The 26503-nt window shown below is 37.1% G+C and overlaps 1 protein-coding gene across 1 annotated transcript; it reads left to right on the top strand.

The window, feature by feature from the left end:
• Positions 1–25460, top strand: LOC110441359 (palmitoyl-protein thioesterase 1-like). Its single transcript, XM_021484475.1, has 10 exons — positions 1–120; positions 1463–1572; positions 2035–2162; positions 17604–17674; positions 18011–18098; positions 18513–18527; positions 19020–19110; positions 23079–23177; positions 23479–23550; positions 24048–25460. Exons 1-10 carry the CDS (start codon positions 27–29, stop codon positions 24174–24176), a joined length of 897 nt encoding a protein of 298 aa, XP_021340150.1. The 5' UTR covers positions 1–26; the 3' UTR covers positions 24177–25460.
• The last annotated feature ends 1043 nt before the right edge of the window (positions 25461–26503 follow it).

Below are 26503 nucleotides of genomic sequence, written 5' to 3'. Positions count from 1 at the left end.
ACTTCAAAATCACATGACATTCCAAAATGGCGAACGGAATGATGCTGTCGGTATTTGTGTGTTTGGCTGCTCTATCTGGCTGTTTAGCTGTGACACCGGTCGTCATATGGCATGGCATGGGTAAGTTTGTATATCATTCTCCGAAAACAAGCAATTTATGGATGATGACATGTTTAAGTATGTGGTTTTAATTTATTTTGTTAGTTTATTTGTGTAACTTAGCGTGCATTTCAGACGCGCACCTTTCCCTTGAATTTCCTTAGGGGTTCATAGTTCAGTGGGCGATGACTTTTTCTTTAACCCAACGCATCATTGAAATCAGTCGATATTTTGCTTATCAAACATTTAAGATATTGGTGTCAATAGACTGGCTTTGCACAAATATATATAAACTTTATTCATTTTACAACATTTTTTTTTCTTTTCAATTCATTGAATGTGGAAGGAAACCGGGGAAACCCAGAGAAAACCCATGTTGTCAGGCATGTGATCCAATACATCTCATTTCTGATCAGGAAATTGTACCCGTCTGACTTTGCGAAAGACAGGTCACTCATTGTTCACCACCCTGAATTAATATAAATATCTGATGCTTCCACCAGATGCTGAATATTTCAAAGATTCAGCATCTTATAAGAACCTTTACTGCAGATATTATCCTTTGACTAATACCCAGGGAGGGAGGTTTTGCACATTTTTTTCTTGCAGCAGTTTTCCAAATTTGAAGAATGATTTAACAGCTACTTGTTGCATAAAGTTATTGACACAATTTATAGTTCATTTTTCGTGTTACTTTGTAGCCGGAATTTCCTCCGGCCCTGATACCAGACTTAGATATTTTGACAGATAGATGTTTGGTGTGGGACCAGGTGCACTTCTATATGAAAACATGTAATTCCTCCGACACCGTTTGGTATTGGAGTTTTTATTAGGTGCTGACAAACTAAATCTACTATGGCACATGCTATAACCTGTCCTCTTGAATCATCTTGCACAACTCATACCACACATTTGTATATAGATAAAGGGGTAATTTATGGATCCAAATCTGTCCTCATTATCACCAACAACTGCTTCATTCCATCAGTTAAGTTCCAACCTGAGCAAAGCCATTTTGTAGGACATGCGAATGAGTAATCAACAAACCGAACTGATCCAGAGTCTAGACAGAAAATCAGAAAATATTATTCTTGTTTAGAAGAGTTCTGTACTGCCTCTTCTTGTTGATTTGTCACTCCCTACAAAATGGCTTTGCTTAGATGGGAAATTTTTGGACGATTGAAAATCATGGACGATTGGAGATGTTTTCAAAAATTCAGAAATATTGAGTCAATTTGAAATTGAACAATTTTGCTTGTAGTATGAATTCTGTAAAATATGCTTCAGGAAAAATAGTAAACTTTAGATTATTTTTTTTGAGGTATTACATAAAAGCAACTAATACAAGCACTTGGCTTTTTAGGGGACAGCTGCTGTAACCCAGAGAGCATGGGTAGCATTAAAAAAATTATTGAGAAGGAGGTCAAAGGCGTGTATGTCAACAGTCTGATGATCGGCAGCAACATCGCAGCGGTAAGTAAATATAGCAGTAAACAACAGAAATCTGGATTGTTTCTTAAGCCAATATATTCCTAGTTTGTTAAGATGTCTGTGGATGGTTTTGATACAAAAACTTTGCAGTGGCTTTGGATTTACATTTGATGACCTCTGACATAGTTAATGTCAAGGCTGTTTGACCTCTGACATAGTTAATGTCAAGGCTGTTTGACCTCTAACATAGGTGATGTCAAGGCTGTTTGACGTCTGACATGCCATTATACATGCAACATCATCTCTAAGACAGGGAATTTACATGCAATTTGAAATATTGATTTTGTGTTGTTTTATGCTGTCTCAAATAAATTTTGTCATCATTTTGATTGCAAAAGAACAATGAAATGGCTTACTTTAATTCATGTCAAAAAAACCTATTTCAGATTTATAATACATCCACCTTATTAAGTCCTAACAACATGTTTCTTTCCTGACACAAAGGACACAACCAATGGCTTCTTTATGAATGCTAACGACCAGATTACTTTGGCCTGCTCCCTGATCGCCAAGGATTCCAAACTCCAGAACGGATACCATTCCATTGGATTTTCTCAAGGTGGACAGTTCTTGTAAGTTGGATTAAATCAATTGATAAAGTAAATGAAGCACAGCGTCTCAATTTCTCGGGACTAAATCTAACATTCAACCACCTCTCTGTATGATGATACTTAAAAAGTAGAAATGTTTGCATTGTGACTCTATAAATTGTTTGTGGTGTCAATTTTTTACGTTGGCAGTGGTTATGAAATCTGAAATCTAGTATCTAGATGATCTATCAGTAAATATACACTTGTGGACATTTTTGCGCTAATTTACTTGATGCGAAAAGAATGTGAAGATTTCCACACTGCGAAAAGTTCAAGCTTTTACAGTTTTAATACTGCTGCTTTAAGTCCCTGTTCCAGTTTTGGACTCTCATCATATGTTCAGGTGTTAGGATGTTAGTTTAGCCTTTAGGTGAGTGTAAGAGATGCATGTCAGATGGGTCCCCATCATTTCTTTCTTAAAACGGGGCTTCTAGTTAGCTATGGTTGAGTTAATGTGCTTGTTAAACTGCCTGTAATTATATATGTACTGGTTAAACTGCCTGTAATTATATATGTACTGGTTAAACTACCTGTAATTATATATGGTACCGAATTCCCCGTTATCCTGCCCAGCAGATGACATGGGTTTATTTCTTAAACATCCCTTGTCATAATGTATGTGATGAAGACGTAAGTTCCTTGTCATAATGTATGTGACGAAGACGTATGTCCCTTGTCATAATGTATGTGATGAAGACGTAATTTCCTTGTCATAATGTATGTGATGAAGACGTAAGTTCATTGTCATAATGTATGTGATGAAGACGTAATTTCCTTGTCATAATGTATGTGATGAAGACGTAATTTCCTTGTCATAATGTATGTGATGAAGACGTAATTTCCTTGTCATAATGTATGTGATGAAGACGTAATTTCCTTGTCATAATGTATGTGATGAAGACGTAATTTCCTTGTCATAATGTATGTGATGAAGACGTAATTTCCTTGTCATAATGTATGTGATGAAGACGTAATTTCCTTGTCATAATGTATGTGATGAAGACGTAATTTCCTTGTCATAATGTATGTGATGAAGACGTAATTTCCTTGTCATAATGTATGTGAGGAAGACATATGTCCCTTGTCATAATGTATGTGATGAAGACGTATGTCCCTTGCCATAATGTATGTGATGAAGACGTATGTACCTTGTCATAATGTATGTGATGAAGACGTAAGTTCCTTGTCATAATGTATGTGATGAAGACGTATGTCCCTTGTCATAATGTATGTGATGAAGACGTATGTCCCTTGTCATAATGTATGTGATGAAGACGTATGTCCCTTGTCATAATGTATGTGATGAAGACGTATGTCCCTTGTCATAATGTATGTGATGAAGACGTATGTCCCTTGTCATAATGTATGTGATGAAGACGTATGTCCCTTGTCATAATGTATGTGATGAAGACGTATGTCCCTTGTCATAATGTATGTGATGAAGACGTATGTCCCTTGTCATAATGTATGTGATGAAGACGTATGTCCCTTGTCATAATGTATGTGATGAAGACGTATGTCCCTTGTCATAATGTATGTGATGAAGACGTATGTCCCTTGTCATAATGTATGTGATGAAGACGTATGTCCCTTGTCATAATGTATGTGATGAAGACGTATGTCCCTTGTCATAATGTATGTGATGAAGACGTATGTCCCTTGTCATAATGTATGTGATGAAGACGTATGTCCCTTGTCATAATGTATGTGATGAAGACGTATGTCCCTTGTCATAATGTATGTGATGAAGACGTATGTCCCTTGTCATAATGTATGTGATGAAGACGTATGTCCCTTGTCATAATGTATGTGATGAAGACGTATGTCCCTTGTCATAATGTATGTGATGAAGACGTATGTCCCTTGTCATAATGTATGTGATGAAGACGTATGTCCCTTGTCATAATGTATGTGATGAAGACGTATGTCCCTTGTCATAATGTATGTGATGAAGACGTATGTCCCTTGTCATAATGTATGTGATGAAGACGTATGTCCCTTGTCATAATGTATGTGATGAAGACGTATGTCCCTTGTCATAATGTATGTGATGAAGACGTATGTCCCTTGTCATAATGTATGTGATGAAGACGTATGTCCCTTGTCATAATGTATGTGATGAAGACGTATGTCCCTTGTCATAATGTATGTGATGAAGACGTATGTCCCTTGTCATAATGTATGTGATGAAGACGTATGTCCCTTGTCATAATGTATGTGATGAAGACGTATGTCCCTTGTCATAATGTATGTGATGAAGACGTATGTCCCTTGTCATAATGTATGTGATGAAGACGTATGTCCCTTGTCATAATGTATGTGATGAAGACGTATGTCCCTTGTCATAATGTATGTGATGAAGACGTATGTCCCTTGTCATAATGTATGTGATGAAGACGTATGTCCCTTGTCATAATGTATGTGATGAAGACGTATGTCCCTTGTCATAATGTATGTGATGAAGACGTATGTCCCTTGTCATAATGTATGTGATGAAGACGTATGTCCCTTGTCATAATGTATGTGATGAAGACGTATGTCCCTTGTCATAATGTATGTGATGAAGACGTATGTCCCTTGTCATAATGTATGTGATGAAGACGTATGTCCCTTGTCATAATGTATGTGATGAAGACGTATGTCCCTTGTCATAATGTATGTGATGAAGACGTATGTCCCTTGTCATAATGTATGTGATGAAGACGTATGTCCCTTGTCATAATGTATGTGATGAAGACGTATGTCCCTTGTCATAATGTATGTGATGAAGACGTATGTCCCTTGTCATAATGTATGTGATGAAGACGTATGTCCCTTGTCATAATGTATGTGATGAAGACGTATGTCCCTTGTCATAATGTATGTGATGAAGACGTATGTCCCTTGTCATAATGTATGTGATGAAGACGTATGTCCCTTGTCATAATGTATGTGATGAAGACGTATGTCCCTTGTCATAATGTATGTGATGAAGACGTATGTCCCTTGTCATAATGTATGTGATGAAGACGTATGTCCCTTGTCATAATGTATGTGATGAAGACGTATGTCCCTTGTCATAATGTATGTGATGAAGACGTATGTCCCTTGTCATAATGTATGTGATGAAGACGTATGTCCCTTGTCATAATGTATGTGATGAAGACGTATGTCCCTTGTCATAATGTATGTGATGAAGACGTATGTCCCTTGTCATAATGTATGTGATGAAGACGTATGTCCCTTGTCATAATGTATGTGATGAAGACGTATGTCCCTTGTCATAATGTATGTGATGAAGACGTATGTCCCTTGTCATAATGTATGTGATGAAGACGTATGTCCCTTGTCATAATGTATGTGATGAAGACGTATGTCCCTTGTCATAATGTATGTGATGAAGACGTATGTCCCTTGTCATAATGTATGTGATGAAGACGTATGTCCCTTGTCATAATGTATGTGATGAAGACGTATGTCCCTTGTCATAATGTATGTGATGAAGACGTATGTCCCTTGTCATAATGTATGTGATGAAGACGTATGTCCCTTGTCATAATGTATGTGATGAAGACGTATGTCCCTTGTCATAATGTATGTGATGAAGACGTATGTCCCTTGTCATAATGTATGTGATGAAGACGTATGTCCCTTGTCATAATGTATGTGATGAAGACGTATGTCCCTTGTCATAATGTATGTGATGAAGACGTATGTCCCTTGTCATAATGTATGTGATGAAGACGTATGTCCCTTGTCATAATGTATGTGATGAAGACGTATGTCCCTTGTCATAATGTATGTGATGAAGACGTATGTCCCTTGTCATAATGTATGTGATGAAGACGTATGTCCCTTGTCATAATGTATGTGATGAAGACGTATGTCCCTTGTCATAATGTATGTGATGAAGACGTATGTCCCTTGTCATAATGTATGTGATGAAGACGTATGTCCCTTGTCATAATGTATGTGATGAAGACGTATGTCCCTTGCCATAATGTATGTGATGAAGACGTATGTCCCTTGTCATAATGTATGTGATGAAGACGTAATTTCCTTGTCATAATGTATGTGATGAAGACGTATGTCCCTTGCCATAATGTATGTGATGAAGACGTATGTCCCTTGTCATAATGTATGTGATGAAGACGTAAGTTCCTTGTCATAATGTCTGTGATAAGGACGTATGACCCTTGTCATAATGTTATATTTGTTTATAAACACTTTTAAGTAAACATGAGGATGAAAGTGAGTCCTTAATCCCCCATCATAAAACATACACATGTAAGTCCCCACTTCAGCGAAAATTTTAAAAGTTTACTAGTGATCTAATGTATACAACTGTAATGGAGCGGTTTCTATCCAATGTATACAACTGTAAAAGGAGCGGTTTCTATCTAATGTATACAACTGTAAAAGGAGAGGTCTCTATCTAATGTATACAACTGTAAAAGGAGCAGTTTCTATCTAATGTATACAACTGTAAAAGGAGCGGTTTCTATCTAATGTATACAACTGTGAAAGGAACGGTTTCTATCTAATGTATACAACTGTAAAAGGAGCGGTTTCTATCCAAGAAACCTAACCCAGGTTTGTTAATCTCGGGTCCATTTGGGTCTTATAAATTGATGAACATGAAGTATGGCAAATGAACATAGACTCAAGGATATAAACTTCAATATCTTTTATTAAACACAAAAAGTGTAAAGAAATATCAGTACAATACACGATAACATATCTCACACCCTTACTCACACTATACAACACCGTTCATTAACACTAGTGGCTACGAGGCCTACTCCTATAAGCATAGACGACGGACTCTACGTTGGAATTCTATATAGACACGTGTACAGACTACTTTCTAACCCTAACACTAAACATTATTGCTGGTCCTACATTATTACCTAACGAGTCCTAGAAAGAAGGAGAGAAAGAGGGAGTCAGGCAGTCTTACGAGGACTTTACTTCTGACTGACGAACTATACAAAACCATCGCATTATATAGACAGAAACACGGCACTTGGCACGTGCAATAGTAGCGCAAAGCTACTCGGAACACTTCCGGTTACGTAACTAGGTTCTGAATGTGAAAACAACAAGATGAACGACGAAACGTGGTGAACTGTCAATCGTAAATATTGAATGTTAAGTATTCCTCCCCCCTTAAGACAAATGTTCAAACATTTGTCAAAACCTAAATTTGAAAACTTGATCGATTAAAGATTGTAATGAAAACCTCACTTCAAAAACTCACTCAGTACAGTGTACAATCACAGGCTAACTTTACAACCACAGAGTTCAACATGGAAAGTTCGATCAAATCACACACATTTCTAACATCACTCATCTGCACAGGAGTAATATTATATTGCAAAAAAATAAATAAAAAATGCCACTTAAATCAATACACTCTTTATACAAATAAATCAATGTGGCATTCCATCACAATAATAATACACAAAACTTGCGCAATATATAACAATTAATCCAACAGTTACATTATATAGACATCTTCGGTTACCACATTTGCTAAAAAGTCAACAATTTCTCTGGCACTTTACAATTAATTTACAAAACAATATATAGATCCATTTCACAAAAATGTGTTATAGGAAGAATTCATTACTAAATATATTCATGAATTCATTCAATTTACAATACATGACAATTTAATCCCCACTAAATTCATCATGAGATAATCCATGAATATAACATCATCTGTTATCAATTACAGTACCAGCATCATAAATTCACAAAATTGAAAAACATTTCACATTAACACACATACTTAACAAAATAAATAAAATACAATACAACAGAGTACTTTTCTGTTATCTTTATGACACACCATCCCCCAGAAACCCATCTTCAGTCACAGTAACACATTTTTCATTCGCAATAAGATGTTATTTCAAGCATTAATTGGCATAGGCTACAACATCAATACACAGATGGTATATATCATAATCTCAGTAACTCTCCAATCACACAAGAGCATACTCTACAGTGCCCAGCAAACTACCTTCTTATAGCCACTACTTCACCATGCCTCACACTTCAAGCATGGTCAGCCACTGTGTTTTTCCACTCCAAACACTATCTATGTGACTGATATCTCTACACAAAGCACTACTATAAGAAAACAATCCCTAGTATTACATAATAACAATACAATAAAAAAATATAAGGACAATGGGATAACAAAACAAACACTGCAATTATCTCGAGCTCTTTCGCATTACAGATTCCCTATGTATATCTACACAAACAATATACACAGAATCACCACCAAATGGCATACTACCCATAGTACCCAGTTTCTATAACTGCAGATCAAAATATATCCAAATTATAAAGTCTTTTAAGCTGTACCAGTGCAAGCAACACAAGGAAAACATCTAAATTAATGGCGGTATGCAGGTTTGGCAGTTTAACGTGTGGCACTACAACGGGGATTTACTGTATGTGTGCAGGCCTCCCGTTTTCAGTGAGTAATTTGGCGAATAACAATACTCCAATATTTAAACCAGTACGTATTTTCGTTAGGCTTGTTGCAATTCATTGTCATGGCTCTACCGACTTCATTTCATAACAGATTTTCATCACAATTTATACAAAAGTCAGGTATGAAAATACCTCGAATGAACTTGTATTTCATGATCCCAAGGTCAAACCAAGGTCACTGTTGCTTTTTAAAGATTAACCGTTGCTATTTTGTCAGTAGATTTATTGTCATTAGTTTAAAATCTTTAGAGGGATGGGGGCATTCATGTCTTACAAACATTTTCTAGTTCTTATTAATCAGTACATGGCGACAGATATTTTGTGGGCATTATATCGTTCAGTGCTCGTTAGCAGTGCATCAGTCATTAAAGGCAAAGTTGTTCTCATCAGCGTGGGCTATCGTAATTTGATGTTATCAGATTTTAGATCAGTATATGTGGCAGATTTGAATTGTACATAGGACTACAGTCGCCTTCTAGCTTCGAGCTAGTTAGAGGGAATTTCCCTTTGGTTTAGTGGTAGATAGAGCATCCAACTAGGAACCTAGGGATCGTGGGTTCAAACCCCGGTGGAAGCACACTATTCTCTTTCCTGTTACAAGTAATACACAATTGGTAGTCCTTGTTCAATTGGGGAAATATAGCAAATTCTTTAAAATCCTTCTTCTTCTTCAGGAATGAAAGGATTTGTTCCATATTTGGTCTGAAGCATTCTTGGGTGAAGGGGAACCAATTTTGTATAAACTGTAGCTCTGGCCCCCCAGGGGCCTGAGGGGTGGGGCCAAATAGGGGAAACATAGCAAATTATTCTTTAAAATCCTTCTTCTTCTTCAGGAATGAAAGGATTTGTTGCATATTTGGGCTGAAGCATTCTTGGGTGAAGGGGAGCCAATTTTGTATAAACTGTGGGGCTGGTCCCCACAGGGGCCTGAGGGGCGGGGACCAATAGGGGAAACAGAGCAAATTATTCTTTAAAAGCCTTCTTCTTCCATAGGAATAAAAGGAGTTGGTCCATACTTAGTGTGAAGCATCCTTGGGTGAAGGGAAACCAATTTTGTATAAACTGTGGGTGTGGCCCCCCTGGGGGCTGAGGGGCGGGGCCCAAAAGGGGAAATATAGCAAATCTTTAAAATCCTTCTTCTTTGGTAGGAATGAAAGGATTTGTTCCATATTTGGTCTGAAGCATCCTTGGGTGAAGGGAAACCAATTTTGTATAAACTGTGGGTCTGGTCCCCACAGGGGCCTGAGGGGCGGGGTCCAATAGGGGAAACAGAGCAAATTATTCTTTAAAACCCTTCTTCTTTTGTAGGAATGAAAGGATTTGGTCCATATATGGTCAGAAGCATCCTTGGGTGAAGGGGAACCAATTTTGTATAAACTGTGGGTCTGGTCCCCACAGGGGCCTGAGGGGCGGGGTCCAATAGGGGAAACAGAGCAAATTATTCTTTAAACCCCTTCTTCTTTTGTAGGAATGAAAGGATTTGGTCCATATTTGGTGTGGAGCATCCTTGGGTAAAGGAAAACCAATTTTGTATAAACGGTTGGTGTGGCCCCCCCTGGGACTTGAAGGATGGGGCCCAATAGGGGAAATATAGGTAAAACCTTTATAATCGTTCTTCTACCATAGGGATTAAGGGATATTATCCTAATTTAGTCTGGAGCATCCTTAGGCAAAAGGGACTCAATTTTGTATAAACGGTGCGTCTGACCCCTCTGGAGGCAGGGAGGCGGCGTCCAATAGGGGAAATAGAGGTAAAACCTTTAAAATCCTTCTTCTACCATAAAGATTAAGGGATTTTATCTTAATTTAGTCTGGAGCATCAATGGGCCAAGGGGACTCAATTTTGTATAAGCAGTGGTTGTTGTCTCCCAAGGGGCAGAAGGGCTGGGCCCAATAGGAGAAATAGAGGTAAAACCTTTAAAATCCTTCTTCGACCATCTGGATTATGGGATTTTATCCTTATTTAGTCTGGAGCATCCTTGGGTCAGTTGGACTCAATTTTGTATAATTGGTGGGTATGACCCCCCCCTAGGGGTGGGGCTCTGTTTGAAGTTTGTTCTCACTATATCTCAAGTACTGTATGGATCTTTCTGAAATTTCATATGTACTTACAGCACCTACTTCATACCAATTATTTTAAACATATTCAGGTGAGCGATACAGGCCCTCTGGGCCTCTTGTTATCAGTGCTTCTGTAATCCAGACATCAGGGATTTCCCGGCGTATGCTAAGCTTCCTGGTTTCATGAAAAATGAAAATGCATTAGGTTATCTCAAACAACTTTACTCCTATAGTTTTTGAAGGATTTTGACATATTTTTGGGAGTGATTTCTGAATTCTGAAACATAAATTGTTACCTGAAATAACATGTGGGGTTTCAAATCTGTGTGCACTTGGGTTACGTAATTTCAAACTTTACTATCTACGATCAAATGATGAGCTTGTCTATCCTGTGGACTAGGACATTTTGTAGAGGTACTTACCTTACAGGTGGTAATTTTGTAATAATAAATCTCATTCTTATACAGCGTTTATGATCTGTGAGCTATGCTTTGTGTTTTTCCTTTTGCAAATAGAAGTTTTTGAAACAGAATTGCAAAAATAAAATGTACACAAACTAAAGGAGTTTATGGTGTTACTACTGTCCGCCAACATCACTCCATAATTGTCCTTCCTGTAGTATCTGGCTGCTGCATGCTTCATGAATAAAAATCCGTTTATCAAACGACATTGCAATTGTTTTATACTTCACATACAAAGTGCTGGTACTTTCTAGGGAAGAGTCAATGTTTATAGCCAGGATTGCATGTCTTTAAAAGAACACTTTACCTCAGATATCCGTCTAACTACGGCGAACAGAAAGCCGTCATTAGCTATCTGGGAAATAATCGTAAGGTAGGAAATTGATCTCAAAGGACACACAGGATGTATGTCAGTGATCTAAAATCTCAATCTAAAATTACAAGTCTACACGAAGTCGTGGGTAGGCTGATTGTATAATCTGATTGAAAATAATGTTAAAAGGAAAAAATGAACATTTCTTAAAAAGAAATTAAGTGCTTGGGATACAAACCGATCTCTACCAAACAGAAAATCCTAAAAATAATCATTTAAGTTTTTATAATGTGTTGGAGAATTATATTGTGAAGGTGATAATAATAGAAAAATTTAATGTTGAAATTGTCAAGTGCCACCTGACACATGGAGTTGTTTTGTTTTTGTAGGGTTAAAAGCTTAAATATCAACTGGAATATATATATATTCTGAAGAATCCCCTTGACGAGATGAAAGTACTAAAGACTCATTGTTCAGTTTTTTTCTCTTTTTTATTTTTATATATAAATCTGTGCTAATACCATCTATTGGTTTTTACCTCAGATTGTAACTTTCAACATAAGTATAATTCCAAATGTGACCCCCTCAGACTACAGGCCGACTCTAAAAGCTAGATGTCCCCCCTCAGATTAAAGGCTGACTCTAAAAGCTAGATGTCCCACCTCAGATTAAAGGCTGACTCTAAAAGCTAAATGTGACCCCTTCAGACAACAGGCTAACTCTAAAAGCTAGATGTCCCCCCTCAGATTACAGGCCGACTCTAAAAGCTAGATGTCCCCCCTCAGATTACAGGCCGACTCTAAAAACTAGATGTCCCCCCTCAGATTAAAGGCTGACTCTAAAAGCTAAATGTGACCCCTTCAGACTACAGGCTGACTCTAAAAGCTAAATGTGACCCCTTCAGACTACAGGCTGACTCTAAAAGCTAGATGTCCCCCCTCAGATTACAGGCTGACTCTGAAAGCTAAATGTGACCCCTTCAGACTACAGGCTGACTCTAAAAGCTAAATGTGACCCCTTCAGACTACAGGCTGACTCTAAAAGCTAAATGTGACCCCCTCAGATTACAGGCTGACTCTGAAAGCTAAATGTTTCCCCTTCAGATTACAGGCTGACTCTGAAAGCTCAATGTTTCCCCCTCAGATTACAGGTAAACTCTCAAAGCTAAAGGTTTCCTCCAAGACTATACGGGCTGACTCTCAAAGATTTCACCTCATCTGTCACAACCAGCTCATGATCAGATGAAGGGAAATTTTCCTGCAAAGTAAAATTCTGCATTATTTAGAATGTCAAACTTCAATCAATCTTTCTGATATTCAACACTCTGCATATAAATACCGCTTCTTGATTTTACTAAATCCTTTCATCTATTACACTACACAACCAAATCATTTAAATGTGGTGCAAATGACAGATTTTACATTTTATAGTGATTACTTAATATTGATATTTTGCCATAGTTTTTATGATGATGACTAAACTTCTGACAATTAATTTGACTGTAGTTTGCAGAGTGAAACTTCAGAACGGTTTATTTCAAATTCTTGCTGAAGCTTTTGAAAGCTGAGCATTAAAATAGGAAATTAAAACTGGCATCTGTCCTCCGTGAGCTGGTGCCCATAAAACCTGAAAGTCTAGTTTGCCAAACAATATTTTGAAATTGAAGTTAAATGTTTCTCTTTTCCCAATTTTTTGTCTATAAATTTTAGATTATCATATTGCAAAAAGGATCAGTTTTGTTGAAATCAATGTAGCTTTTAAAAGTTCTATTCATTAATCAAATCCATTTGTGTTTTTTAAAATAATCTTGAAGCCTATCATGAATTGATTGATGACATCCGTAGTTATAGAGTAACTGTTTCAATCAATGTTACAAGTATAGCCTCGGTCGAAATTCTAAAACAATAAATCACTTCTGGACGTGGCAGGAGTTATAATGCTGGTATGTGTACCGTCAAACAGAATTAACTCCAGGCTGGGAGGAGTTGTAATGCTGGTATGTGTACCGTCAACCAGAGTTAACCCCAGGCTGGTAGGAGTTGTAATGCTGGTATGTGTACCATCAACCAGAGTTAACCCCAGGCTGGTAGGAGTTGTAATGCTGGTATGTGTACCATCAACCAGAGTTAACCCCAGGCTGGTAGGAGTTGTAATGCTGGTATGTGTACCATCAACCAGAGTTAACCCCAGGCTGGTAGGAGTTGTAATGCTGGTATGTGTACCGTCAACCAGAGTTAACTCCAGGCTAGTAGGAGTTATAATGCTGGTATGTGTACCGTCAAACAGAGTTAACTCCAGGATGGTAGGAGTTATAATGCTGGTATGTGTACCGTCAAACAGAATTAACTCCAGGCTGGTAGGAGTTATAATGCTGGGATGTGTACCGTCAAACAGAATTAACTCCAGGCTAGTAGGAGTTATAATGCTGGTATGTGTACCGTCAAACAGAGTTAACTCCAGGATGGTAGGAGTTATAATGCTGGTATGTGTACCGTCAAACAGAATTAACTCCAGGCTGGGAGGAGTTGTAATGCTGGTATGTGTACCGTCAACCAGAGTTATCTCGAGGCTGGTAGGAGTTGTAATGCTGGTATGTGTACCGTCAACCAGAGTTATCTCGAGGCTGGTAGGAGTTGTAATGCTGGTATGTGTACCATCAACTAGAGTTAGCTCCAGGCTGGTAGGAGTTGTAATGCTGGTATGTGTACCATCAACTAGAGTTAACTCCAGGCTGGGAGGAGTTGTAATGCTGGTATGTGTACCGTCAACCAGAGTTATCTCGAGGCTGGTAGGAGTTGTAATGCTGGTATGTGTACCGTCAACCAGAGTTATCTCGAGGCTGGTAGGAGTTGTAATGCTGGTATGTGTACCGTCAAACAGAGTTAACTCCAGGCTAGTAGGAGTTATAATGCTGGTATGTGTACCGTCAAACAGAATTAACTCCAGGCTGGGAGGAGTTGTAATGCTGGTATGTGTACCATCAACTAGAGTTAACTCCGGGCTGGTAGGAGTTGTAATGCTGGTATGCGTACCGTCAAACAGAGTTAACTCTGGTTGATGGTACACATACCAGCATTATAACTCCTACTAGCCTGGAGTTAACTCTGTTTGGCGGTACACATACCAGCATTATAACTCCTACCAGCCTGGAGTTAACTCTGTTTGACGGTACGCATACCAGCATTATAACTCCTACCAGCCTGGAGTTAACTTTGTTTGACGGTACACATACCAGCATTACAACTCCTACCAGCCGGGAGTTAACTTTGTTTGACGGGACACATACCAGCATTATACCTCCTACCAGCCTGGAGTTAAGCTAATCGTCATCAACCATGGAATACTTTATAAATGTCTGGAATACCCTTATGGAGTGACTGATACCGCACTATGCTGGATTCAGTCATACCTGAGTGAACGACAAACGGAGTTAACTCCAGGCTGGAAGGAGTTATAATGCTGGAATGTGTACCGTCAAACAAATTTACCTCCAGGCTGGTAGGAGCTATAATGCTGGTATGTGTACCGTCAAACAGAATTAACTCCTGGCTGGTATCAATGTTGAAGCCGAAATACAAGAACGGAAAGCAAGCTAGGAGACACCAAAAAATAAAAAAAATAAAAAGGAATATCAAACCAGTCACTCTGACATTTTAGTTGTTGCTATTGTTTAAACTATTAATTTTTGTGAATAATGAAATGTTCAGTTGTGTTTCAAGACACATTTTATGCTTGTATACACCAAAATAAATATTCAGCTGATGTTTGAGTTGACAGCTATTATCTTTTCAAATTAAGAACTCCTGAACATAACTAATTTAAAATAGAAAACAAACATTTGTACAATGTATACATTGTAAGTTTGAAATGGAATCTAAAGAATTGGTAATAACTGTATACCTGGGGTTATAATGTATCTGTGTCTAGGCCCCTGTGACTGACAAACATGTTTCTACATCAACGTCGCGGATGTGATGCTATTGGATATTGCCCTGAAGACCAGGGTAAAGTATACGTATGCAGTGAGGATATTGTGGTTTCCCTTCCTGCGACATCTCATGCATGTGGTAAATGAAATGCCGTTTTGTATTAGACAGAGTAATTCAGGAAAACCTGTTCATTGGTTAGGAGGTTGTGTATACTGTTCAGCGGACGTCACTCCAAATTGTCACCTGCATTGTGCCGGTGACAATAGGATGATGCTCCACTGCCGTGCTTAAGTATTATTGTCATGTAATGAACAATCTTCTGTAACAGAAAATGTCCTGCTGTCGTGTTGGTAAAGAGATAACAAGAAAAAAAAATCTTTAATGTTTTTACAGTGACATTTAAAAAAATTATTTCACCTAAAAATGAACCAGTTAGTCACATGACAGAAAGAAATTCACAACTAAATTGTATTTTTTTGTTTCATTTAAGAACATTTGCTGGGTTGTGTTGTTGCATTGTGTAACAAAAACAAAGTGTTTCATTTGTTTGCTGGCCTATGTTCACATCATCATTGTCAAATTAAGATTGAGGAGAAATAGATTTTAATGAGGTATCAGTCCAATTTTTTATCAGAGGGGAAGTTAACAATACTCTTTGATTATGTTATAAAACAATAATTTTTAACTTGTTCCTTTCAAATTGCCTACTAATACACTGTCAACACTGACCACCTGATAGTGTGCCCAGAGCCTCTTTGTCATCTGTCATTGGATATTTGTGGCTGACCATCACCACAAATTACTGGTCACCACTCTCCTACCAGGGTATTATCACATTACTGACCGATGTCGCACACCGATAGTCCCCGGAGTGATGTCCAGTATCATCAAATCAACATACTACGTGGCTATAGATGGCGTTAGACTGGTCTCACTAGGGAAGTGACCGGAGATTAGTTTTGCCCTCGAGTTGATGGAAACATTTAACACTGTTGATCACACATGCTCTAGGAGAGTACTTAACTTCCTAGACACTAAACGGTAGACAGGTGTCATACACCACATTTTCAAAAGGGTTTGGCACTAAGAAGTTCTTGTAATGTAAATTTGGACTTCATGAATTAACAGAAGAAACAATTCAAATGGCATACATGTAATTTGATAACAGTTGAATAATTCTAAGTTATCAGATAGTGTTAGTTCAAAAAATATACGGAAGGGGGTATCGCATGTATAAGGTGTAAGATAGCATGTAACCTTAACTCTAACACAATCACAGGTATAATGTGTAAGAGGGATAACTCTAACATTTATCACAGGTATAAGGTATGAGGTATAAGGGAGAGAGCTCTCATCCTTTTCTATCCCTTCAGTACATATTTTACCCATTCTACTCATTTTCCTATCTTTTCGTCTGCTGGATAACCGAACTACTTGGTAGTGAGGCGGATGTAAAACCAATCAATCAATCAATCAATCAATCAGCTCAAATGCAAATCACAGGCATAAGGTGAAAAGTAGCAAATATCACAGGTATTATGTGTAAGATAGCATATAGCCATAACTCTAATACAAATTACAGGTATCAAGCATAAGATAGCATATAGCCTTAACTCTGAACACAAATTACAGGTATTATGTGTAAGATAGCATATAGCCTTAACTCTAACACAAGTTACAGGTATTATGTGTAAGATAGCATATAGCCTTACCTCTAACACAAATTACAGGTATTATGTGTAAGATAGCATATAGCCTTATCTCTAATACAAATTACAGGTATTATGTGTAAGATAGCATATAGCCTTAACTCTAACACAAATTACAGGTATTATGTGTAAGATAGCATATAGCCATAACTCTTATACAAAGCATAAGCATAATGAGTTGGGGAGACAGTTTTAAAGTCAAAAGAATATACAACTTCAATTCTTACACAAATAACAGATATAGTTTTTAAGGGAGATAACTTTAACAGGTATCATGTGAATGTTACGTTATATGCCTTCAGTGATTGCTGAATCAGTACACAATTCTGGTGCATTGTCACTTAACTTGTGAATGTTTATTACAGCTATGTTTTCAAACAACTCTATCTATCTAGATTAATAAGTTCCCAATGTAGGCGGAAGATTCTGAAAAGTATGAAATATACCTGTTCTTGTTGCAGACGAGCAGTTGCTCAGCGTTGCCCAAACCCGCCCATGCTGAACCTGGTTTCTGTAGGAGGTCAACACCAGGGTAAGGACACATCAAGGTCATACCGTTGTTAAGGTCATGTAGCACAACAGGTACAGTGGGACATGTAGCGTAGGCTGTCTGTTTGTTATCTTAGTTTTCTGTAAAAGACCTGAACAGAACCATGAGGCCTAGCTAGTGTTTTGATGTATAGCTTGCAGTTTGAAGGAATGGAAATACAAAGTTTTTTTCAGATTAATGACCTTGAGCCATGAAGGAGGATAAGACCTGTTTAAAATAATATACAATGTACCCAAAAAGTCTGGTGAAGATGTGGGGCTGCAGACTCCATATTATAGTGAAACATTGTTTTAATTTTCCCTGTTTATATTGTTGTAGGTGTGTTTGGGTTCCCAAAGTGTCCAGGAAATAATAGCGTTGTGTGTGATGAAGTCAGAAAACTCCTTAACTTAGGGGCTTATGTGAGGTAACTGACCACGGTGTTTACAAGTCTTCTCGTTCATTGGCCTGTTTTTTGTTGCCGACATTAAACTTACTATAAACATCTCCTTTTAAGCTTTTAATGCCATTTTCTCTGTACAGTAGATTTCACTTAATATCACCTCTCATTTGTCAGAGGAAGACATGATATTATCTGGAACATGACATAAAGAGAACACATGTTTTTCTGAACATTTCAGATGTTAAAACCTGGCAGTGATCATATTTAAATGTCCAAATGATATGGTATTTACTTGAGGACCGTCAGATGTTATACATGTGTAAATTAATAAAAATCCTCAAGGTTTTGTAAGGCTTGATGAATTTCTGTTTGTAGCAAATTACTTTTTAGAATCATAGTATATGTCATTGTAATGGGTTTTTTTCTATTTCTTTACAGCTTTGTCCAGAACAAGTAAGTGATACAAACATGTAACATTACAGATTAACAGCATCCTTCTCCGTCTTGTCAATATAAAAAGCCTCCGACCTGAAGGGTGAGTTTTGTCAATGTGACAGAGAAATCTCTGCCAAGGAAAACCAAGTTATCACCCTGAGGGTTGGCCATGCTGTGTTGCACCCTCAAAATAGTGGATGGTTATTTATCTGCCATTATTCCAACACTATATTTAAACACAATAGTTTTCTGACTTTTCCAATCAGCTGTAAGATCATGTATAGGATTGTTTTACACACAAGTTTAGGATGTTGTCTTGTTAAACAAAGAACAGCATCAACTGACAAGGTTTCCTTTCAGTCCGTCAGATTTATGAGTTCTCTTGTAAGGTATAATGAATTAAGATACAAGACAAGCAGGTGGTTGATCAATATGATTTAATAGCTATTTTGTGTGTCCTTAAACTGAACATGTTTTATATGGGTATTAATTATTTTTTGATGTTTTTAGTTTGGTACAGGCCGAGTACTGGCAGGATCCCTTTAACGAGGACGAGTACAAACAGTACAGCGTGTTCCTGGCCGATATCAACCAGGAGAGGGTAGGTCCTTTATATCAGGGGATGTCGTGTATTCTTTATACAGAGAGTATCAGGGGATGTCGTATATGATAATTTATACAGAGAGTATCAGGGGATGTCGTGTATACTTTATATCGGGGGATGTTGTGTATACTTTATATCAGGGGATGTCGTGTATACTTTATATCGGGGGATGTTGTGTATACTTTATATCGGGGGATGTCGTGTATACTTTATACAGAGAGTATCAGGGGATGTTGTGTATACTTTATGTCAGTGGATGTTGTGTATACTTTATATCGGGGGATGTTGTGTATACTTTATATCAGGGGATGTCGTGTATACTTTATATCAGGGAATGTCGTGTATACTTTATATCAGGGAATGTCGTTTATACTTTATATCAGGGGATGTCGTGTATGCTTTATATCGGGGGATGTTGTGTATACTTTATGTCAGGGGATGTTGTGTATACTTTATATCAGGGAATGTCGTTTATACTTTATATCAGGGGATGTCGTGTATGCTTTATATCGGGGGATGTTGTGTATACTTTGTATCGGGGGATGTCGTGTATACTTTATACATAGAGTATCAGGGGATGTTGTGTATACTTTATGTCAGGGGATGTTGTGTATACTTTATATCAGGCGATGTCGTGTATACTTTATATCGGGGGATGTCGTGTGTACTTTATATCGGGGGATGTTGTGTATACTCTATATCAGGGGATGTCGTGTATACTTTATATCGGGGGAGGTTGTGTATACTTTATATCGGGGGATGTCGCGTATACTTTATACAGAGAGTATCAGGGGATGTCGTGTATACTTTATATCAGGGGATTTTGTGTATACTTTATATCGGGGGGTGTCGTATATAATAATTTATACAGAGAGTATCGGGGAATGTCGCGTATGCTTTATATCAGGGGATGTCGTGTATACTTTATATCAGGGGATTTTGTGTATCCTTTATATCGGGGGGTGTCGCATATAATAATTTATACAGAGAGTATCGGGGAATGTCGCGTATGCTTTATGTCAGGGGATGTCGTGTATACTTTATGCAGAGAGTATCAGGGGATGTTGTGTATATTTTATATCAGGGGATGTCGGGTATACTTTATATCGGGGGGTGTCGTATATAATGATTTATACAGAGAGTATCGGGGAATGTCGCGTGTGCTTTATATCAGGGGATGTCGTGTATACTTTATATCGGGGGATGTCTTGTATACTTTATATCGGGGGATGTCACGTATACTTTATATCAGGGGATGTCATGTATACTTTATATCAGGGAATGTCGTGTAGACTATATCAGGGGATGTCGTGTATACTTTATATCAGGGGATGTCGTGTATACTTTATCTCGGGGGCTGTCGTGTATCCTTTATATCAGGGGATGTCGGGTATACTTTATATCGGGGGATGTGGTGTATATTTTATATCAGGGGATGTCGTCTATACTTTATATCGGGGGATGTCGAGTATACTTTATATCGGGGGATGGCACGTATACTTTATATCAGGGGTTGTTGTGTATACTTTATATCATGGGATGTCGTGTATACTTTACATCAGGGGATGTCGTGTATATCAGGGGATGTCATGTATTCTTTATATCGGGGAATGTCATGTATACTTTATATAAGGGGATGTCGTGTATACTTTACATCAGGGGATGTCGTGTATTCTTTATACAGAGAGTATCAGGGGATGTCGTGTATATTTTATATCGGGGAATGTCGTGTATTCTTTATATCAGGGGATGTCAGGTATACTTTATATCAGGGAATGTCGTGGATACTTTATATCAGGTGATGTCATGTATACTTTATACCAGGGGATGTCGTGTATACGTTATATCGGGGAATGTCATGTATAACCAGGAGAGGGGAGGTCCTTTATATCAGGGGATGTTGTGGATACTTTATATCAGGAAATGTCGCGTATACTTTATATCAGGTGATGTCATGTATACTTTATATAAGGGGATGTCGTGTATACTTTACATCAGGGGATGTTGTGTATATTTTATATCAGGGGATGTCGTCTATACTTTATATCGGGGGATGACACGTATACTTTATATCAGGGGATATCATGTATACTTTATATCAGGGAATGTCGTGTATACTTTATATCAGGGGATTTTGTGTATACTTTATATCGGGGGGTGTCGTATATAATAATTTATACAGAGAGTATCAGGGAATGTCGCGTATGCTTTATATCAGGGGATGTCGTGTATACTTTATATCGGGGAATGTCGTGTATACTTTATATCAGGGAATGTCGTGTATACTTTATATCAGGGGATGTCGTGTATACTTTACATCAGGGGATGTCGTGTATGCTTTATATCGGGGAATGTCGTGTATACTTTATATCAGGGGATGTCATGTATACTTTATATCAGGGGATGTCGTGTATACTTTATATCAGGGAATGTCGTGTATACTTTATATCAGGGGATGTCGTTATACTTTATATCAGGGGATGTCGTGTATACTTCATATCAGGGGATGTCGTGTATACTTTATATCAGGAAATGTCGCGTATACTTTATATCAGGGGATGTCGTGTATACTTCATATCAGGGGATGTCGTGTATACTTTATATCAGGAAATGTCGCGTATACTTTATATCAGGGGATGTCGTGTATACTTCATATCAGGGGATGTCGTGTATAATTTATATCAGGGGATGTTGTGTATACTTTATATCAGGGAATGGCGTGTATACTTTATATCAGGGGATGTTGTGTATACTTTATATCAGGGGATGTCGTGTATACTTCATATCAGGGGATGTCGTGTATACTTTATATCAGGAAATGTCGCGTATACTTTATATCAGGGGATGTCGTGTATACTTTATATAAGGAAATGTTGTGTATACTTTATATCAGGGAATGTCGTGTATACTTTATATCAGGGGATGTCGTTATACTTTATATCAGGGGATGTCGTGTATACTTTATATCAGGGGATGTTTTGTATACGTTATATCGGGGGATGTCGTGTATATTTTATATCAGGGGATGTCGTGTATACTTTATATCAGGAAATGTCGCGTATACTTTATATCAGGGGATGTCGTTTATACTTTATATCAGGGGATGTCGTGTATTCTTTATATCAGGGAATGTCGTGTATACTTTATATCAGGGGATGTCGTTATACTTTATATCAGGGCATGTCGTGTATACTTTATATCAGGGGATGTTTTGTATACGTTATATCGGGGGATGTCGTGTATATTTTATATCAGGGGATGTCGTGTATACTTTATATCGGGGGGTGTTGTGTATACTTTATATCGGGGGATGTCGTGTATATTTTATATCAGGGGATGTCGTGTATACTTTATATCAGGGAATGTCGTGTATACTTTATATCCGGGGATGTCGTGTATACTTTACATCAGGGGATGTCGTGTATGCTTTATATCGGGGAATGTTGTGTATACTTTATATCAGGGGATGTCATGTATACTTTATATCAGGGGATGTCGTGTATACTTCATATCAGGGGATGTCGTGTATACTTTATATCAGGGGTTGTCCTGTATACTTTATATCAGGGGATGTCGTGTATACTTTATGTCAGGGAATGTCGTGTATACCCTATACAGTATATCATTCCTTTAGTGTCATCTGTTAACCTCCTTTCTGACTTATCACTTATAACCACCTAAATAGTTTGTTATGTACATTCATACGTGTACAGGTTTTAACTGGAGGAGAGGTTGTAGAAAAGGTTTCATAATTTGAATCTTACTATCTATAGAAGTTGTCTTTTTTTCTGGAAAATGATGGTTGGGTGGTATGTACATGTTACAGACATGAGTTAATTCACACGAGTAGTGTCTTAAAAAAAACAATCCAATAACAGAGAATGTTCAGACTTGAAACTTTTTGCAAAATTTGCGAAAAAATGTATGTTTTGCCACCTGAGAATTTCTTCTTTTTGATTATACAGACAAAGAACGCCACCTACAAGGCTAATCTTCAGAAGTTAAAGAACTTTGTGATGCTTAAGTTCACTGAGGATACCATGGTTCAGCCCAAGGAGAGTGAGGTATGAGGAATATTGACATATTTCATTATCTTCTCAGTCAGGGTTTGTTACTTTTAAAGATTATAAAATGTGTGAATGTTATAGGGAGAAAAAAATAAAACTCTTTTGATGGAAAAGTGTTCCTTCTGAATGCTTTTTTTTTTCAATAGCTAGGTCACACAAACTAAATGGAAATACAATTTGTCATACATTCATGGATGCTTTTAACAATTTGAAATCAGGAATAAATAATAGTTTATGTATCTTGTTTTACAATTGAATTGAAGCAAATTGTTATCATCGTTGACTAATAATTTTTCAGTGGTTCGGATTCTACAAACCAGGCCAAGACAAGGAAGTTGTCTCCCTTAATAATTCTCAACTGTACACAGAGGTACGCAATCTTGGGTGACTTTTGGATTACTCTGATGTGGTGTTTAGCAATATTATATCTTATATCACTTCAGTTATGATTTTAAACAGCAGTGTGACAATTAGTACCATTTATCTGATGTTATTGAATTCAATAAGTACTTAAAAATATATTACGTGTAATTAACATGTTCTCGTCTAAAATTTGATGATTAAGTATCAAACGGTTTTGGTTTATTGATACTGAGGTTTATATGTCCCTGTATGCCAGTACGAGTGATTCACCCGTTATTTTATTGATTTATAAAAACATGTTATTTATGTTATTGTATACTTACAGGTGAATCTGGTATTGTAAGATTAAAAGAAAAAAGATATTTAATATGCTCACATAATGAAATTATTGAAATGACAAAACTAATCTCTTTTTTTTTTCTTCAAATTTAGCTATTTTTATAGTCTAGATTTACTTAATTTAGGCAAATGCAAATTAAAGTTCTTGCTTTTCTTTAATTACAGGACTGGCTTGGCCTGAAGGCTATGGCTGCTACGAACCGCCTCCACTTCCTTAGTTACCCTGGCGACCATCTCCAGTTCACAGAGGAGTGGTTCATCGCCAATATCGTCAAACCTTTCCTCTCACAGTAGACAACCAGGGAGAATTCCCATGACAACAGTAGCAGAGCTCGAAATGTTTTCAGAGGTGTCCAGGCCAAGCTTGTCATCACATAGTGTTAAACTTAACTCAATGATGCTTTAATTACCAATAATCATTTTAGATCGTTACAAAATGATGTAAGACAATGGCTTCTTTTGCTGTTAAAACGGTCAGCATAGATGGAAAAATCATATGGGCGACAGAGTCTGCCCATGGTCAACCTTAAGTTTGGTGGAATATTATAAGGATTCGTTAAAAAGAATGATTAGAGAAAAACAAAGTTAAGGTATGTTGATTACAGGAATTCTAATATTATATTTTTAAAGAAAATTATGAAACATAATTTTTTGTAATCATTAGGAAAATATATTATTCTTGTCAATATTAAATCGTATAAAATAATTAAAATCAGTAAATTTATAGCTCACTTGAAACCATGGTTAAACAAAGGTACACAGATCCATGACAGAAGCATTGTTGGTTATAGTTGTACATTCCAAATATATACTTTGAAAAGTAGTTGTGGATCATTTCAATTATTTATTGTGCGTGTATATTTACTGTGATTGTCTCAAAGGTCTGGCAATGGAAGGGAGACAACCCACTGAGACAGGGATGAATAAAAAACAATGATAGTCATGTGTACCGAGTGTATGGAAATCAGATTTGAGATGATTTTGGAAATGTCCTGCGTTTTAGATGGTAAAAGATAATGATATAGCTGATAAACAACTGACCAACTACTAAGTTTAAAGTGTTATTCAAGTAACACTCCAATAAACATCTTTGTTGATATTATTTTTTTCAGTACTCCTTTGCATACCATATAGTTACTGTCAGATCAGATTACCACAGAATTCCTATAAACACACGTATACAAGAGAAGATTTCCCCCCTTTAAACCATGTTTTTTTGTTTCATCAGGCCCGACCACCCATCATACAGTTTGGGGTCTGTATGCATCTGAAAAGTTGAGCAGAGTTTTGAAATGAAAATCTGAATAATCCTGGCACATTAATAAAGAACTATCGCATTTTATGTAGAAAAAAAATAACAAGAAAGAAAAAGGCAGTCTATGCAATGCATTTGTATATTATGATATTATAGTAAGTGGAATGTTTACCTTGTTGTATTTAAATGTGTTGATTAATTATGATATGTATTATTGGAAGGAGTTTGAGACTCGGGAGAGAAGTGTCTTGAGATTATTATGAAATGTTTGTATGTACATTGCAATCCGTGATTTTTTGTAATAAATTTTGATTTCTTATGATATGAAAAATGAAGTTACTTAAATTATTGAATTTCACTATACAGTAAAACCTACTTAACATGTGATAAGGACAAAGAAAGAAATGTTCCGTGATCTGGATGTTCGAATTTTCAAAGAGAAATAATGAGGTTCAGTTTGTAGGTACGATTTAAAGAAGATTATCTATAGAAGTTAGGACAGGTATTGATCGGGGTCAGAGTTATACTGTATTACATTCTCAAAGTTTCGTTCCTACATTTCCTTAACAGTGACATACTGTTAGTACCAGATTTTTCCATACATCCTATTTCCTAAGCAGTAACACACACAATGTACCAGTTTTTATCATTCTTCGATTTTTGTCTCCCCACCACAAAGTAGCAGAAGCGGGACCAAGGTGTAGCTTTTCCGGCGACGTCAACATTTAGTTTTTGCATTTAAGTTAGTTTCTCTGAAGCTATAAGTGCTACACCAACCAAACTTGACATGTGTATTGAAAGTCAAAGCGGGGCACAGGCGAGACATATCAATCCGAATGGCTTGTTACTCTATACACCCTCAGGAAACATCCATCCAAATGCTATTGTATATTACCTTTATTTACGTCATACACAAGTTGTATTGTGGTGCACCTTGCATCGACAATCAACAAACGTATGTATCTATCCCAGGTATACTAAAACTGTGTCGCGTGCCTGTCTTTATATATGACAATTTAAAATATTTGCAAAGGGAAGCAACTCCTATAGAAGATTTTTTTTTCAACACAAAAAGGTAAATCCAAATAGGAGTACCTTTTCCTTCCTTTGGCTAGGGAAAAAAAAAATTGTGTTTCCCTTTTAACTACCATCCTAAAAATATTTTACTTTCAATTTTTCTTCCAATATTTCAAAGTTTTGATAAATTTTCCTGCAAGAATGCATGTTGTTTTTGATCATACAATATGTACAAAAGTCTAAATAGATGCTGTATGGCAACGCTTGTTTAAACATATTTCTTATAATGGTACGACTCCTGTCACATGGTCAAACCATGAAGGGTTCTTGTTAAAGAAAATGAAAAGTC

Source organism: Mizuhopecten yessoensis, unplaced genomic scaffold, assembly GCF_002113885.1.
Source record: "Mizuhopecten yessoensis strain PY_sf001 unplaced genomic scaffold, ASM211388v2 scaffold715899, whole genome shotgun sequence".
In the NCBI taxonomy this organism is placed as follows: domain Eukaryota; kingdom Metazoa; phylum Mollusca; class Bivalvia; order Pectinida; family Pectinidae; genus Mizuhopecten; species Mizuhopecten yessoensis.
Note: the sequence above shows the minus strand (reverse complement) of the source record. Positions and strands in the feature narration are given on the sequence as shown.